At 51.8% G+C, this 16,551-nt stretch overlaps 5 protein-coding genes across 5 annotated transcripts; 4 read left to right on the forward strand and 1 right to left on the reverse strand.

The window, feature by feature from the left end:
• Positions 1–325: 325 nt before the first annotated feature.
• On the reverse strand, positions 326–1,267 carry J4E82_007012 (uncharacterized protein; the record flags this gene model as incomplete). Its single annotated transcript, XM_051733261.1, has 1 exon — positions 326–1,267. One exon carries the CDS (start codon positions 1,265–1,267, stop codon positions 326–328), a length of 942 nt encoding a protein of 313 aa, XP_051587006.1.
• Positions 1,268–1,538: 271 nt separating this feature from the next.
• Positions 1,539–3,244, forward strand: J4E82_007013 (uncharacterized protein; the record flags this gene model as incomplete). Its single annotated transcript, XM_051733262.1, has 3 exons — positions 1,539–1,706; positions 1,814–2,962; positions 3,011–3,244. 3 exons carry the CDS (start codon positions 1,539–1,541, stop codon positions 3,242–3,244), a joined length of 1,551 nt encoding a protein of 516 aa, XP_051587007.1.
• Positions 3,245–3,969: 725 nt separating this feature from the next.
• J4E82_007014 (uncharacterized protein) lies at positions 3,970–4,712 on the forward strand (the record flags this gene model as incomplete). The annotated part of the gene is made up of 3 exons (XM_051733263.1): positions 3,970–4,167; positions 4,233–4,482; positions 4,546–4,712. The coding sequence occupies 3 exons, from the start codon at positions 3,970–3,972 to the stop codon at positions 4,710–4,712; spliced, it is 615 nt and encodes a 204-aa protein (XP_051587008.1).
• A 716-nt stretch (positions 4,713–5,428) lies between these two features.
• On the forward strand, positions 5,429–6,000 carry J4E82_007015 (uncharacterized protein; the record flags this gene model as incomplete). Its single annotated transcript, XM_051733264.1, has 1 exon — positions 5,429–6,000. A coding segment is annotated over one exon (572 nt), but the record flags the coding sequence as incomplete, so codon positions are not given.
• A 6,346-nt stretch (positions 6,001–12,346) lies between these two features.
• J4E82_007016 (uncharacterized protein) lies at positions 12,347–15,518 on the forward strand (the record flags this gene model as incomplete). The annotated part of the gene is made up of 3 exons (XM_051733265.1): positions 12,347–12,367; positions 13,023–14,985; positions 15,073–15,518. The coding sequence occupies 3 exons, from the start codon at positions 12,347–12,349 to the stop codon at positions 15,516–15,518; spliced, it is 2,430 nt and encodes an 809-aa protein (XP_051587010.1).
• Positions 15,519–16,551: the final 1,033 nt, after the last annotated feature.

The raw sequence follows: 16,551 nt of genomic DNA on the forward strand, positions 1-16,551 counted from the left end.
GAAGTAATGATGCGGAGGGCGGGTGTTTGCGCGCACTCAAAGTGTGTGGCAGGCGCGTCGCGTGAATGGTGACGTCAATGGCAGTAATTAGTTCATCGACGCGTCAGGAAGGCACGTGCAACCTTGAGCCATCACACTGAAGCCACGATCGATAGTGTGAAACGAATTTAGAGCGTGTGGAATTGCGATGCGCACCCGCGTGCGTGATCTAGCAAACTTCCCACCATATGGACCTTATATACAGCGCCCTCTGACCTATATCGAGAGCCGCGCGTAATCCTGTCGACCTATACGAAGCCACTAGGAGAACCACGGCTGCTGCTTCTTACTCGTGTCTTTTGAGAAAGGCTCCAATGCCTTCTGCGATGCCCTCTGGACTTGGCTTGTCTGCGCACACATCAGGTGTGAATCCAAACTCCTGTCTTAGGTAATCACGCGTAGTCGGGCCGATGGTAGCTATCAGGATGTCTCTCTGATCAGCAGCCGTACACCTAGCTTTGGCTTTTCCAGTCTCCGCATCCAGAAGCCCCAGGCTCTCAAGCATTGCTTGACAACCGCTGGGAGAGAACACCACGACCCATTGCCGTGTCGAGCCTTGATCGGCATTTCTCCGCCAGATGGTAGAGAAGTCGTCCTTGAAAGACTGCATCTCCCCAGTCTCGTATATAACAACCTCATCTACTTTCGCCCTCTGCTTTGGATCCAGCTCTTCTGACTGGAGAGTCTTTGGTATTATATCCCTCCTCTTATCGCCCACCATGAAGAGTATAGGTGGATTCATGACATCTGGATGGAGGGCGTTGTAGTGCTTCAAGATGAAGCCAGCCAAGGCCTCGCCGTTGCCAGTCTCCTCACCCAAGATCGGACACTTGAGATCCAGCGATCGCAGACCGCGGGCTGTAGCTGGACCTACTACATACAACGGCAGGCTCTGTGGAAGCAGATCGTCAATGTCGAGGGACCCCTCCTTGCGGATTTCCTCGACAACCTCACTGAAGGCTTCGACTGCGCGTTGCGAGGTGAATATCAGCGCACCATATGTCCCGAGGCCCTGCTGCGACTTTGGCACGAAGCCGCGGTTGGTGACATGTTGGCGCACATCATGCAGGGCGTCTCGCTTGAACCTGTGCTCCAAAACGGGCACGAAGACGGGTGCATAGCGGCCGTTGTCGAGAGTAAGGAAAAGCTCCTCATACGTATCCTTGGGTATTGATTTTGTCTTGAGCAGCAGAATGGGGATCTTGCCCCGCGATTGCTCAGCCATCATGTGGTTTGTTGAGTGCGTGTTCGAGGCTCGAGTGAATGTTCCAGTCGATTGATGGAGACTGCGGGCGGCACTAGCCCGCCCGCTAAAGTTCGGGAAAAGTTGCCAGGATGTCGCCCGTGGTTCACTCGAGACCCTCGAATTTAATAGTTGTCCTCCCACCGCCCTTAGCCCTCCACCCTCACTTTTCGGCGGTCTACTTAGGTCTCGCAGATCTTCCCCCACCGCCGTATTTCTCAGTCAACTCGTCAGCCCAATTGACTGCACAGCAACCATGGCCGACGTCGCAACACCACCCGCCGCCCAGGCCACTTCCACCAACGGCGCTGCTGCTCCCAAGGAAAAGCAGCAGATTGTCAAGCCCGACAAGCCCGACGAGGACAAGTACAAGGAGGAGCTCGCCAAGTTGGAGAAGGAGCACACCGCCGCCCAGGAGAAGCTGGTGAGTGCATGTCTTGGTGTAATGCGCGCAGTCGCACGGCCATGAGCCGGCGGGTGACTGCATCGCACACTACCACATCACACAGGAAAATTACTGACGACGGACAGAACGCCTGCAAAGCCAAGCTCGACCTCGCCAAGCCTAACAACAAGGACTCGCCCAACGCAAAGCGCCAGCAGGAGCTCAAGACGGAACTTAACGCCATCCGCCAGTCTCAGCAGGGTAACAAGTCCGGACGCAACGCCATCTTCGAGAAGATCAAGAAGCTCGACGAGCAGCTTAAGCAGCAGCTCAACGAGCTCAAGACTGCCAAGGGCAAGTCCAACTACAAGTCGGCCGAGGATGTTGACCAAGAGATTGCCCGTCTGCAGAAGCAGGTTGACACTGGCATGATGAAGCTAGTAGACGAGAAGAAGGCCCTGGCCGAGATCAGCGCACTTAACAAGGCCAAGAAGAATTTCTCCGGCTTCGACAGCCAGCAAAAGAAGATTGACGACATCAAGGCCCAGATCGCTGAGCAGAAGAAGCTCCTGGACGACCCCGAGAACAAGGCCCTCAGCGACAAGTACACCAAGCTCCAGACCGAGCTGGATGGCCTGAAGGCTGAGCAGGACGAGGCCTTCAAGAACCTGAGGTCACTTCGCGAGGAGACAGACAAGGCGCGCGCAGTGCAGCAGGAGAAGTACCAGGCCCGCAAGGAGCTCAAGGACAACTACTTCCAGCAGCTGCGCGCATTCAAGGACTACGAGTTCCAGGCCCGTAAGATCCGCAACGAGAAGAGACGTCTGGAGCAGATTCAGTACGTTGCCAGCAAGCGTAAGGAGACGGCCGCCAAGCGTCTCGAGGAAGCCAGCGCACCTGCGTACGGCGACGAGATCATTGCCTGCGAGGGCCTGATCCGCCACTTCGACCCCTCCGCGCTCCCACCCAAGGAGACCACCGCCGCTAGCAAGTTCGCCGCTTCCGCCCAGCGCACCGTCGATGACTCGGGCCTCAAGGGAACCCGTATATCGAAGAAGGACACTGAGGAGGAGAGCTATTTCGCCGGTACCGGCGGAAAGAAGGGCAAGAAGGGAAAGAAGGGCGGCGCTGCTGCTGCTCCCGGCAAGTTCAACCTCAACATCGGTATCATCGAGGAGTTGGCCAAGGTCGGTGTCGACCCTCCTTCAAACCAGGAGGAAGTCCCTGCCACCGTCGAGAAGCTCCAGGCTAAGCTCAAGCACTGGAAAGAGGACCAGGACCGCAAGACCAAGGAGGCAAGTCATCATATATCTGGCTGCTAGGACTCTGCTAACCATCTACAGAACATCGCCAAGGCACAAAAGGAGATTGACCGCCTCGAGGCAGAGGAGGCCGAAGAAGACGCCGCGAACGGCAGCACAGATGCTGCCCGCAAGCCCGCGCAGAAGAACCAAGCTGTCAACGGCAGCGCTTCCGCCGAGGCCGAGCACGACCAGGAGAAGGACGCCGCGGCAGACGCTGCTGACGACCTCAAGAAGGCGTCAATTGAGGACAAGGAGACAGCTGCCGACGCATAGAGCGCGCAATGTCACAACTTGTCACTAGAGGTGTTAGCCTCTCGGAACTTGGGTCATATATCCGAGACATTTGCTTTTGCATACTCTAGGATCTAGCCCACATCTTCATTTCTAGCTTGGAATCGGTATATTCTCCGCTATTGTTCACGGGATACCAGCATGGCATGGCATTGGACGGGGTCACGGAGTGGGGTATGAAGGACGTTTCTCTTTTAGACGCGCAGCAGATCTAGAGGGATAATGTCACCATCTTATTTTTAACATTGCGCCCGGGCTGTTGTCCAACACAGTGAATGTACTACCCAGCCATCTAGAACTTGATTCCTAGCTTGAACAAGCATGACATGACGCAAGACCCTGAGCTACATGCTAGACCACCCGTAAAACTAGAGCCGGGTGACACCAAATGAAGCTACCCCACATAGTGGGGTGGATGAATGTGGTTCCAACGCGCGCACCACTGCGAATGACATCATCAGGGCAAACTCAATATCAATACAAGGTCGCGCCATATCCTCTCCTTCTCTCACACCCAAATTACCTGCCTACCACCAAATCACCCACAAGAAGGTATGCTTCAGTCACGTTTTCTTTCTCAGTGCATCTCAAGGACAGCGCGAAAGAGTCCTCGGACATTGTACTGCGTACCGAAGCTGACGCCATGTCCGCAGCTATCACATAACCACACCACACCTCAACGCGTATTCTCTACAACAACCTTCAACATGTCTGGCTTTAGCAACGCGGATACCGGCTCCAAGACGGCCGACCCCTACACACAGAAGAACCTTGAGGAGCCCTCCCTCAAGGAGAAGTGCGAGGACCTACTCAACTTCGTCGACAAGACCAAGTTCTGCCTGTTGACCACACAGGTTGCTGACAGCGACCTCCTGGCTTCAAGAGCCATGGCTCTCGCTGCCAAGGTATGTTTTCCAACCACTAATCGCTCATCATAGGCATTGAAGAGGCGCTAATGTATGCTACACAGGAGGGCCACGGCTTCGACCTCCTCTTCCACACCAACACCGAGTCTGGCAAGACAGACGACCTGAAGGAACACAAGTCTGTCAACATTGGCTTCATCAACAGCTCTGGTGAATGGGCATCCATTTCTGGTCATGCCTCTATTGAGACTGATCGTGAGGTCGTGCGTAAACACTACTCCCCCGCGCTTAAGGCATGGATCGGTGATCTTGGTGATGGCAAGCACGACGGTGGACCCGAGGACCCCCGTATTGGTAAGAAACCGCTCTATGCAGACTAACTGTGAAACATTGACTGACTTATACACCAATCCTTAGGCATCATTCGCGTCAAGGCCAGCACCGCACAATACGCTGTATCCAAGCGAACACAGATTGGCGGGTTTGTTGAGTTGGCAAAGGGCATTGCGACTGGAGAGGCACCAAGCGTAAACAAGCTAAGGCATCTCGACGAGGCAGAGATTCAGCAGTACAGGTCGCAGTAGATGCAACCTTGGAAGCTGTTCGATTCACGATCCCACGATGCTGCAAGAGCGGCAAGATAGCATAATGATCATCAAGAAGTAAAGAATCAAAGTAATTACCAAGCTGCCTGCCCCAATGCCCGGACCTGCGTCAAACATCATGGAGTGAGGCTGTGAAGCTATGAAGCTGTGATCTGCATGACGTCACCTCCGCGCGACATTCCGAGGTCGCGTCTCAAACCTCCATCCGCGACATCCACACCCGGCGTAGCTCTCTGCTCTACAAACCTCGCGCCGCACCTTCACAGCTCCGTCAACGCTTCTCAAGATGGAAGACCCAGGTTTGTCGCACCCTCCATTACCCCGACGTTGTCCAATGCGCTTCCCGGTAGTAGTCCGGCTTGACGGCGCGTACTTTTGTTCCTTGCTAACAACTCTCCCGCGTTCCAGTCAAGGAAATCCCCGCCGTAATTCACCTCCTCACGCAATCTCCGCCATCGCTGCAGCGCACAACGATTGAGAAATACTTTACGCCCGATGCCGCCTTCTCCCATCCTTTTTGTCGTACATGGAGCAGGCCCAACTCGAGATGGCTGGTTGAGCGGACATATCGGTGGTACAAGATTATGAGTCCGAGGATCGATTGCACGGTGCAGAGTGTTGGTACGTCTCAACACCCCCCTACTTGGCTATTTGCATGTATACAGGACAAGATGACTAACGAGAAGGGGAAACAGCGTTCGATGAGAAGAACCTCATACTCTACGTCACAATCTTCCAAATCTTCCGTATCTGGTTGATACCGTTCTACTACGCGCCAGTGCGACTTACCACCGTTTTGTACCTCCGTCGGTCGGCCTCTCCGCCCACGTATGCTTCCATCGCCGCTTCTTCGTCCACATCCTCTTCCGAAACCAAACCAAATCACTCTCTACTCGCAGACGTGACCTCGCAGAACTCAACTTCACCATCCAACACCTCGTCAAAACCCCTCTACCATATCTCCAAGCAAGACGATCTGTACCAAGTCGACCAGTGGATCCGCTTCATTGCACCGGGCGCGTGGATGTTGATCTGGTTGTGGCAGGTCTGGGCGACGATATTCTGTGTTGCGGGTACGGTGCTACTTTGGCCTGTGACGTGGGTGGAGGAGAATTGGGGGTGGGGTAGTGTAGGAGTAGGGGGGAAAGGAGTGGCGAAGATGGAGGTTGAGAAGGCGGGGAGTAAAGAGAGTGAGGTTAGCGTTGATGGGTTGGAGGAGAGTGAGGTTTTGGGGAGGAGTGGGTTGAGGGGACGGATTGTGGGGTGAGCATGGTATGGTAATATGCCGGCATGGATGACGGGGCGAGGCTGCAGGAGTGTATCGATTTGGATTACGCGTGGGACGATATGAGGAGGCTTGAGGCAGGTAGGCGAACACGTCAGCTGTAGATGTTACAGCATTCGCCAATCAAATGTCCTTATACAAGCAAGAGATAAGCTGAGGTTACACAGCGTAGACAGGATATCCCACGATATGACAAATCACCGCCAAGGAAGAATATACATACAAATCAGTAGAGCAGCCTGGTTTGCGATTAGCATTCTTAATCATCCTCACCCTCACACTTTGTAAAACCCAAACAAAGCTATGTGCTCAAGAGCCGACACAAAACACAACGGCTGTGGGTGTACTCTCGAAGGTTTCAAGGTTACTTACAGTGGCACGCTCAGAGGCGAGTGTGACGGTACGGTCACCGTGTCGATGATTGAGACGCCATACACTTGCAATAGTTGCAGGTAACATGCATGGCATGTCTGACGCCTCTAGAGGAACGGATTTGTGCTAACTTCAGTCACCCTTAGGTGGCTGTCGGGAAGCTCTACTGCGAGTTCTGATTTGCGTTAAGAGTAAAACGTTAGGGTATGAAATAATGCGGTTGGGATTCGAGGGTTGCGTTTCGGCACTTCGTATTAGCTATCTGATATAGTATTGGAGAGTCTAAAGAGCCTCTTCTCTTGATTGTGGCTTCGTGGATAGAACTTTGCATATGAGAAAATGAAAGTATCACCGTGATTTAGCCCGCTTTCTGGTGCAGACACTACTTGTGATAGGATAGAGTAAGACGATGCTTGCGTGTCCAAATTCATCGAGACATTCATGGTCTAACGGGAACAATGGAATTCTCTTAGGGTACCAAGGCCAACAACTGCTGCCATGTGCCATTCTCTCCAACCATAGGTATACCGGTAAGGAACTCAGCAAGACTATTGTAGCCCTTACAGTAGGCATTCCGAGGACTCAAATCCGTCCTGTGTGAGGCACACAATTAGGACGCAGATTATTCCACCGATGCACATAACAAGTAGGTGGATGGTCTGCCACTTCATCTCCTGTAGCTTCAGCTCGCTCTTCTTGTTCAGAATGTCGAGTTCGTGTTGGTTCTCTCCCGTGCGTGTAGACATATTGTGACATGTGTGCTCGTGGTGTTAAGTGTATGTTTGTTGGGAACATGTTTGGTGTGTGTTTGTGAAAGATGCAACAGGTGGGCGCGTTCTTTCTTCTGGAGGAGCGAGGCACGAAAACCGTTGTAGGTTGGCCATTCGAAGGGGATTGCTTCGACGAGCTTCGGCATGTCGACTGGGAGAAAGTATGCGATGATTTCGAGGAGGTAGCGCTGTGATCTCATAGTTCTATGCGCAGCTTCCACTTGCTCAATTTTCGTGGCCGCATTCTCAGTGAATTCTGGTGTTCCGGGAGTGTAGGGAGGTGGAGCGTCGGTGTGGGTAGCCATGATGGTGGTGGGTAAGATTGGAATCGCAAAGACGGAATACGAGAGCTTTGGAGGGCTGAAGCAGAAAAGGTTGGGATTGGGTTTGTGTGAAATTGAATTTACCGTGTGGCGAGCCTTGTGGAAAGTCCCTTTTCTTACCACTTTGTTCGATGGGGATTGGCTAGAGGGTCACAAATTGGGGTCGCCTATTGATACAGATATGGACTGCTACCAGGTTAATACAAGATGACTCTAGCAGAACATGATGTGATATTTGCGACGCTTGTAGACGCGATATACGAGCCCTAGAAGTTTACTACGAAATTTCTTTCAGCAACCAAGGTACTGTGTGTAGGCAGGAAGCCACCTTGGTGGCGTTAAGCAATTCAAACATATTGTGTTTTGAGAAATGATAGGATTGGGAATTTTTTTTGTGGTGGATCTTGACAATCAAAATGTGCTCGTGGAAGATGGAGGTGGGAGGACGATACAGGATGGTTGGGTCGGATACAGTACCCAGGCAAGCCCGCCTAGGTGGACGCTAAAAGCATCAGGTGAACACCGATCCCCTCGATCCGATGCGTCGTAGTGGTCACCTTCCCCAACAGCTGAACTACATGAGACGACGTGTATAGTTTGTATTCGAAAGATGGTCTTATGCGAACAGCAAGAAAAGGCTCCGGATCGCTTCCAAGGTTCAGTACTTAGGTACGTACTCACTTTGACAGCACCGTATATTTGACATGTCTATAACGAACAACTCGATCTACATAAAGACGTGACTGTTTGCATTTCTAACGCCTAGAAGCCTTGAAGATCGTATCACAGCATTGTAACTCTTATTTTGATATGACCACTTCCAGACTTAACTAGCATGCAACGCGCAGGCAAGTCGGACGTGTTCCAAAAAACGCTACCGTTGATAGCCTGCTTCAAAAGCAATATTCTTGTCAGCCGCACATCCGCCCTCCACGTAACGCAGAATACTCCATCTACAAACAGTACAGTGAGTCGCCACTATGCCCTTCTCTCCATCTGCTGTCAGCAACATAGTGGCCATTTCCTGGTCCATGTAGGCAGTTCTTTCTGTAGAGGATGTGAAGTTTTGTATCACCAAGAGGGCGCGTGAGCATACAGGTCGCTGAACAGGCGGTTAGAAAGAGTGGTTCGCTATGGAAGAAACGGCCTATGCTGTCGCTCAGCTGGTGCAAATGGATACATGCGTACTATAGATAGATGGTGGCTTGCTGGCTCAGCCTTGTCAGAGGGGTACAAGAGTTCAGTTAAGACGTATGAGTTTCACGACCGAAACGAACGCATAAATTTTGCGTATTGTAACTGAATTTGCTGAGAATCTCTCAGAAGCCAATACTCGCATACAATTATCTTCTCTTTTGCGCAAGTCAACGAGCCGACGTACTGGCTAACGACCGCCCGTCATGAACAACTCCACACCATACAACTTCACACGGCTCAATTTATTGGACTACGCGAACAACAACTGCAGTAAGGTCATGGAGATTTGGAGCTACTTGCAATATAACGAAACAAGGGAAGACAAATATGGGGTCGCATATCATACTTATGGAACCGTTTATCAATCCGTTGTACAGGGGTTTGAGGCTATCAAAAACGGTTCACTGGAAACTCCAACTATGAACCAAGACTTCTGGGACTGGGTTGTCAATAGTTCGAGTCTCTGGCATGATGTCGAGTTTACTGCTTTTAATAACTGTCCCAAAGAGATGTGCGAGATTATTGGATGGGAAGGTAGCCCTGACCTTGCCGGAATCGGTGTGAGTACCACGTTCGGAATACTCACGTCGAGACTAAAATGTGCTAATCTAAATAGATGCTGGCCACGTACATAATACAGGCTATTTTGATCACAGTCTACCTTTGCGGAATTCTCACGGTCAACCTCAGCCAAAGACCGTATCAATCACGGATGTGGCCCCCACTCTGGCGTATCTTATGCCCAGTGCTCGACACAACTCGCGAGTTTCTTTTGGCATCAGCAATATTCTCACTTGCTTTATTGGTCGCCTCCATATGTTCATTGCCTAGAACTGAGGCGTACAAAGGTTCCACAAGGATACTTTTACTAGTCATTCCTCTATACTCAGTCCTCGCAGTACTAGTACTACACTTAACGGCATCGGAGATACTTCAAAGGTACAAAGGACGAGTATTGGTATTACTGATCATAGACGTCATGGTTATCGTTCTAGCCGTGCTCAGTTGGCTTCCTTACGAAAATGATAATCTAGGGTTTTATGGAGATCCTTGTTTGAAAGGGACGTCGTTCAGCGAAGTGTCAGTCTTCTCCTGGACAGCGGCTGGTTTTCTGTGCCTTGGTGTCACCACGTATGTTGTCGACTTCCTGGTTTCCATGGCTCGACATCGACCTCAACTACTCGGACGGCTCTCCGGTGTGATACGGTGGGGAATCATTGCGGTGGGTTTATGCGCCATGTGGTATCTCATCGGCTGGTTCGTGAACTTGACTCTTGTCATACGATCTCGTGCCGGAGACAATAATCGAGACAATGAATGGACGTTTTGACAGGTGCTCGCGCTTTCAACATGGTGAGTCTCGAATGCGCAAATCCCCCGAAATCCATACATTGACTTATATTTATTTGTAGGGCGCCTTTCCTGATAGAATTCGGGTATAACATGTGGGAGGGGCCAAAGAAAGCGAATGAAGTGTATACGAATTATCCATCCAAGTCGCTTCTACCGGGTTCGTTTGCCATGCGATCACCGGGAGAAGATGAAGAACGAGGCAAATTTGCGTTGCTAGAATGAGTACCAGATGGGGTACCTTACTGTCAATTACTTCTTGCATTTTTCACTGATTAATGAATGGTCGTGGTCGGGGGCGGGTGCTCTTTTCTTGCATAATTTCTTATTCTTAGTCTTATCCTTGCAATGAACGCTATTGTTATCAAACTTACCGTGAGTTGTCACATTTCATAATGACTCAGTAGTGTCAATAATAACATCGGCAAAGCGACGAGGAAGCTTCCAGCACCAAACACTATCTCCCAGGTACCCCAGACAAGCCTTCCACCGGCGATCACACAAAGGAGAATACCCAGAAATACGTAAACGCATCTGATACGATCCAGCTTAGTTTCAACGTACAATCCATTCAGTTTTACATCTCTATTCTGTGGTCGAGGTTGCTGCAGTTGGGGTGGAGCAGGAGGCAAAAAGATGTTTCTTAATGGTATTGACGTTAGCCGAGTTCTGTATCGTGCGTACCCAAGTCTTACCTGTATTCGTGGATGAAGCGATATCCATAGAAGCCGATGAGTATGTTTTGAGAACGGGCACCAGCGGGATCCCGAAAGTAGGAAGAAAGGGAAGGCTCATATTCGATCCACTTTAGCTGGTCGTTCCAGAATTCCCATTCCTCGAACGGACACTTTGGGACATCATCATCTTCTGATGTGTTGAAAGGGCAAGCATGGTTGCAATGTTCATATTCGCCTGAGCTGTTGTTGTGATAGCAGTGGCCTGGATCATCGGAATCGAAGTCTGTTATAGGGCGAATAATTTCCATCACTTCTTCTTGTCGCTCAGAGAAGATCTTGCGGTGTTTGTCCAGGTCCAAAGGTTCAGCGAGGGCTAAGAATCTTTTTGAAGAGCGGCTGATAAATCGGAACTATACTTCGGTTTAGTACAGATAGGTACGCCACGAAATGGTTGGAACATACAGTAACAGGCCTGAGCCTACTGAATCTTTGGAAAGAAAGGCATCTTCGCAAGAAGCCAAGCTGTGTAGCATACTGTTTAGCTAACAAAGCGAAGATCTCATGTTCACTTTCAGCATCGGTAATTGGAACATCCACAGCCCAGGCCGTGAATTTTCCAGAGTTTTCGGAGTTACCAGAGTTTCCAGAACCCCAAAGTAAGAACACGCAGTTTGCATCAGGTCTCTTTTTAGCTACCTTCTGGTCCTGAATGGAAATACTATCTCCAGGCAGCTCAGGCAGCTCAGGCAGCTCAGGCAGCTCAGACGGCTCAGGCAGCTCAGACGGCTCAGGCAGCTCAGACGGCTCAGACGGCTCAGACGGCTCTGGTGACTCTTGCGGCTTTGGCAAGTAGTCGTGCGCCTTCCCTCTGTATCGGCGGTTCTTATATCTCGTCGTCTTCGTCGTAACCTCGCCTACATGGGGCTTGGTGTAAGCTCTCTCCGGTTTCGAAGGAAGGTCTGCTGGCAATGGCGACATGACGTGGATTGATATCAATGAGGACCATTGGGTATGATTAAGGACAAGAGGACTTGCTCATCTGTCATGCCACAGCACAGCAACTTATGCAATCGACAACTAGACAACACTGCTCCTCAAGGCTACTTACATTGTTCCAGCGTGAGGGATCAAGGCAGACGGGTAGAGGTGGTGTTCAGTTCCCACATTACATGCGAGGCTGAAGACACTGCCCGCATGTGGCGAAGCAAGGCTGATGTTGCCATCACACACCCCAACCTCGTATGCAACATTTGTTGGAAGCACTAGGCAGAGTCCTCAGATTGCAGTGATTCCAACTGGAGAAGTCTGCTACGTTGTTGTAAGATTTGCATGCTACCGAAACGTTGAAGACGTCATGAACACCTGACTTGTCTGAGAATCTGCTCGCCTTAGGTATTCGAAACTTGGCGTGGAGATATTTAAGTTTGAGATCTAGAGCCTGCCATCTGCCAGGATCCCCAGCCCGGGGAACGGCTGAGTTGCGAAACTCGTGGAGTGGACTTTGAGTGGAGTGAACCGGAAGTGCTCACCTCGACGATCCTGGTCGTTGTTGCAGTAGCTTGTTGACGTGGCAGTGATTGAGCAGTGACTGAACGGCGGAGGATGCATATTCGCGGTCCTTCCACGAAGCAATAACAAGATGGTTCACCACTGGACAGAAGTCTGCCTCGAATGCATGACCGCGACGCGGATCGACGGATTCAGCGGACGGTGGAGGCGTGGAGGGAGGGAGGGCGAGCGACGACAGGACCCACATTGTGGGGTATCGTCGCTTGACGGGCTTATCGCAACGTCATTGGGTAGCAGCGCGGCACTTCCGGTCCACTCCCGGTCAACAGCCAACGTTAACCGCATACACAAGGCGGTGACTGACTGGCTGAATTTCCTCGTCGTTGCTTCTTTCAGTTCAACATGCGTTCTCTTCGTCTTCTGTATACTGCATTGCCATGATGATGGCGCACACCAGCCGTGACAATCACCAGGCCTTGAGGCGTACCACGACATCCACCGTTTGCTTGCGTTGCCCTTTCCAGCCTCTCTCGTTGCACAACGTGTGCTTGTAATCGCTTCAGCATGCAAGGAATCGCACATCGCGTCACTGTCTATATTCACTTCCCTCACACCATCACCATCCCCGCACCAGGCCATCGCCGCCAATATCAAATCCATTGACGCAAGCACCGCCTCTGCTGACAGCAGCTGTACCTGTAACCTCTACGTAGCATGGTGGGTAGATAACATAAACACGCTCTTTGCCTCTCTACCCTGAACTACCAGATTGCTTTTGGAACTGACGTAGATACTCTCATGCATAGTCGGACCACACCTCACCCTTTGAGGGCTCTGATTCACCCTCACGCCAGCGAAGTCCTACACCAGGCGATCCCAAATACCACTACGAAAGCCTCAATGACATAGGCAAAACTTCTGCTACTAGTGCACCCTACACCAGACGTCGTCCATCTCGCACCAGTTCGGGCTCGAAAGGCACCCCGCCTTCAGCCTCACCGCCCCGTGGAGACGACCATGACGAGAGCGAACAGCGGAATAAACCGCCTCGCAACACTTTGAAGAAGCTCCTGAGGCGCGACTCGCACCATACCGATACGGGATCGACGTCACAAGGCAAACAAGAAGAGCTGGATGAGGACGGAAGCACCATCGGCTACATGCCCAGGCTCGGCCAGATAAAAGAGAGCAAGAGCAAAGTCAGCACACGAACAAGGCGTCGAGGAAGCTCCGTTGTCAGCTCCTCAGCCGATGCGAAGGTCCTCCGTCGCCGGCATACTGGCGACAACGCCGTGAAACGCTCGCACACACGTGATAAGAGAAGCTCTTTGCAACGGCATGCTGGGAACATGGCCAACATGTCAGATCCCTCTCTTGTCTCGAGTGTGACGCAACAATCAGATGTCTCAGGTGACAGCAACTCGACAGTATTGCAGAGGCCGTACAGCGGATATGACCAAGTCGCCCAGTATCTAGAGCCTGATGAAAGCCATAGTCCGTCTGCGTCAACGACTGTGGAAAGCCCTGCCTTGAACAGTATGAGTTCTACTCAACCAGCAGTGTTCCAATATCTCCAGTCCAGCGACGACACAGGCGAGAACTTTACGCCTACGCCCACAGATCTTCAAGCCATGCCTCCATCAACCATTGCCTCGTCGTCATCCTCGTCATCATCAGGCGACATCCAGCACGACGATGGACGGTCGTCTGTAGCAGCAGACTCACAACACACCATCGATTCCCCCATGACCTCACCAGCCTCAACACGAAGGTCTTTTAAGACATCATCACATCTACCCAACCAGGGATTCCGCAAGTTTAAGAAGCCGTTATACGCTAGTAGTTTCGTGCATGGCCCTGGGGAAGAAGCTGAAACCAACCAGGAAGAAGGCAGCGACGAGAGTGGCAGTGGTTCAGAAAGCGAGGAAGAAGTGAACCAAAAGAACCAGGTACCCAACCAACATCTGACAAAAACCATTCCTCCTCGAGCTCCGTCGACATCCTCTCGTCAAAGCGATCCGCACGCCAGTCGTCTTAAACAGCAAGAGCGTGAACTGGCAAATCACATCCTCCAAGCTCCACAGCCATATCAAGACTACCAATATGGCGCGGAGCAACCCGCCTACAACTACCCACCCATGCCAATGTACAGCCCGCAAGGCTACTCCGGTGCATCTCCCGCGGCAGTGAATGCAGCCGTCAGCTCACCACCTGGATGGGCACCCATGGCCTCGTTCCCAGCTCCACTAGCCATTGGGTACGCGCCTCACCAATCCCCAGAAATGGCGCACGCGCATCCCCTGTCGATACGACCCCCTGACGGTATGAATATGATGCAGCACATGCCCCCGCCCTTTTCCCCACACGCCGGACAGCCGCCGCTGTACCAACAACACGCGCCGTCTTCCAGTAGCCAAACCAGGCCAACGGTAGTGGGCTACGAACTGCTAGCCAACGAGCTCAGCAGATCGACAGAGTCACGTTCGTCGAGTGGCTCTCATAGCCGGAATGGGAAGAAGGGTCTCGTGCCCATGTATAGAAAGTTTGAGCATTTGAATCATCGAGTTTTGTTGCATTTGCAAGACGAGACTAGTGAACTAGAAGAAGAACTACGGAACCTAGATGAATGCATTGCCCAGATTACACCGAGAGATGCGGACGGGTATGCGTATCCTGCTTCCAGGCGGGGTGACGCGCGGTTCGGGGGTGAGATGCACTTCAAGAGGACCGAACTCTTGGGAAGGATTTACCAGAAGCTAGAGCAGTATAGTAAGTTGTGGCTTGATTAGAATGGGTGGCATGCGATCGTCGCTGCCACCGATCAAGTGTCGTTCCCGCTGACTCGGGTACCTATAGACAAAGCATTATTATCCTTTAGCAACGTATCGAAAAGTCTCGAGCAGGCTCCTGCGCAGGCTATCCAAGACTACCGCGAGTGGATGGACGAGCACGATCCGGTCGATGAGACGGAATCAAGCTTCTTAGAGCAAGATGAGGACTTGGTCACTATTGGTCCCCGCAAGCCAGCAGTGTCTACGCCTACTACTACTGCTACTGCTACTGGTACTAGTACGGCAACGCCGGCAGCCGGGCAAGACGCCCCTCAGTCAGCGCCACCAGCAATTACCTTCCCACTACTCCTCATACTACCCCTCGTGGCGTTTGCGATAGTGCCTAGTCTGCTCGGACGGATCATTGTTATCGGGCTGGCCGTTGGCATGGAGGGGAAGATTGTCAGGGAGACGCCTCAGCTCATGAGATTGCTGTCTTTGCGTAATTGGAGTGTAGCTGCTGCCGTGTAAGTTTCCTTCCTTCCTTTCTGTTAGGATTCCAGCCCAATGCATTGTCGTGACGTCTGTCATTGAACCCAAGCTCCAAGCGGACAAGGGAAGGAGCGCGTGGGGGCCACGACAGACGGCATGGGTAACTACCTCACCTCACCTTACCTCACATGACGGAGATTTGCAGCCCCATGTGAAAGCTTCCTCGCTCGGCGCGGAAATAATTGGGTGCCAAAAACGTCTTTTTTTCTCTCTATTTAACCCACATGTATTATCCGGTGGAGACCCTACTTGCTCGACCGAACCGTTTCCTGAGGCGGTGCGCTTGGATGAAGATTTGAGCTAACGCAAGACGAACCAGCTATTTCGGGGTAAACGTGCTCCTTGCGGCGCTGGTGCGCTGACGGTTCTTGGCTCGAAATTTGGACCTATGGTGGAATGGGAAGGGAAAAGAAGGGTCCATGACTCGCAAACACAAAAAAAAAGACAAGGACACACACATGCAGGCCGCGCTATGCAGGCCTGCGCAAAGAGGATGGATGAGCAGTTGTGCCTGAAAGCCCGTGCGCCCCGAAAACTGACGGCGATCATTGCGCCGCCAAACTGCGCAAGGCGCGTCAGGGTGTCAAAGTCCGAGGCAGGCCAACCCGCACACACGAAAGAGTCTGACCGAAGAGATCGCGAGCAGAGTGTGGAGTTGCCGTTTGCCGTGGTTTCTTGCGGTGCTTTGTTTCGTTTGCTTGCAGCCAAGATCGTGTATGCATATGTTATGTATATGTGTATGTATGTAATGTGTGTACTACTATATAGGTTCGCAGGCGTTCGCGTTTACTCTATTTGTTCGGCACGGCGCGGCGCATAATGATGGGGATCATCTGCTTTGGGAGTAAGGATGAAGGGTGTGCAGCGACTAGATGTATTGATAAACCTCTCAACTGGTATTCGTGCCCTTCCCGGCCCGGCTTTTGCTTTCTTTATGGTGATGGTAATAAACGAGGCTCGGATGTGCTGTCTTCCATGCTGCAGGCGGGGCGGGTGCGTGTGGGCGGCTACC

Source organism: Alternaria postmessia (genome assembly GCF_024291825.1).
Source record: "Alternaria postmessia strain BMP 2775 chromosome Unknown scaffold_44, whole genome shotgun sequence".
Taxonomy (NCBI): Eukaryota; Fungi; Ascomycota; class Dothideomycetes; order Pleosporales; family Pleosporaceae; genus Alternaria; species Alternaria postmessia.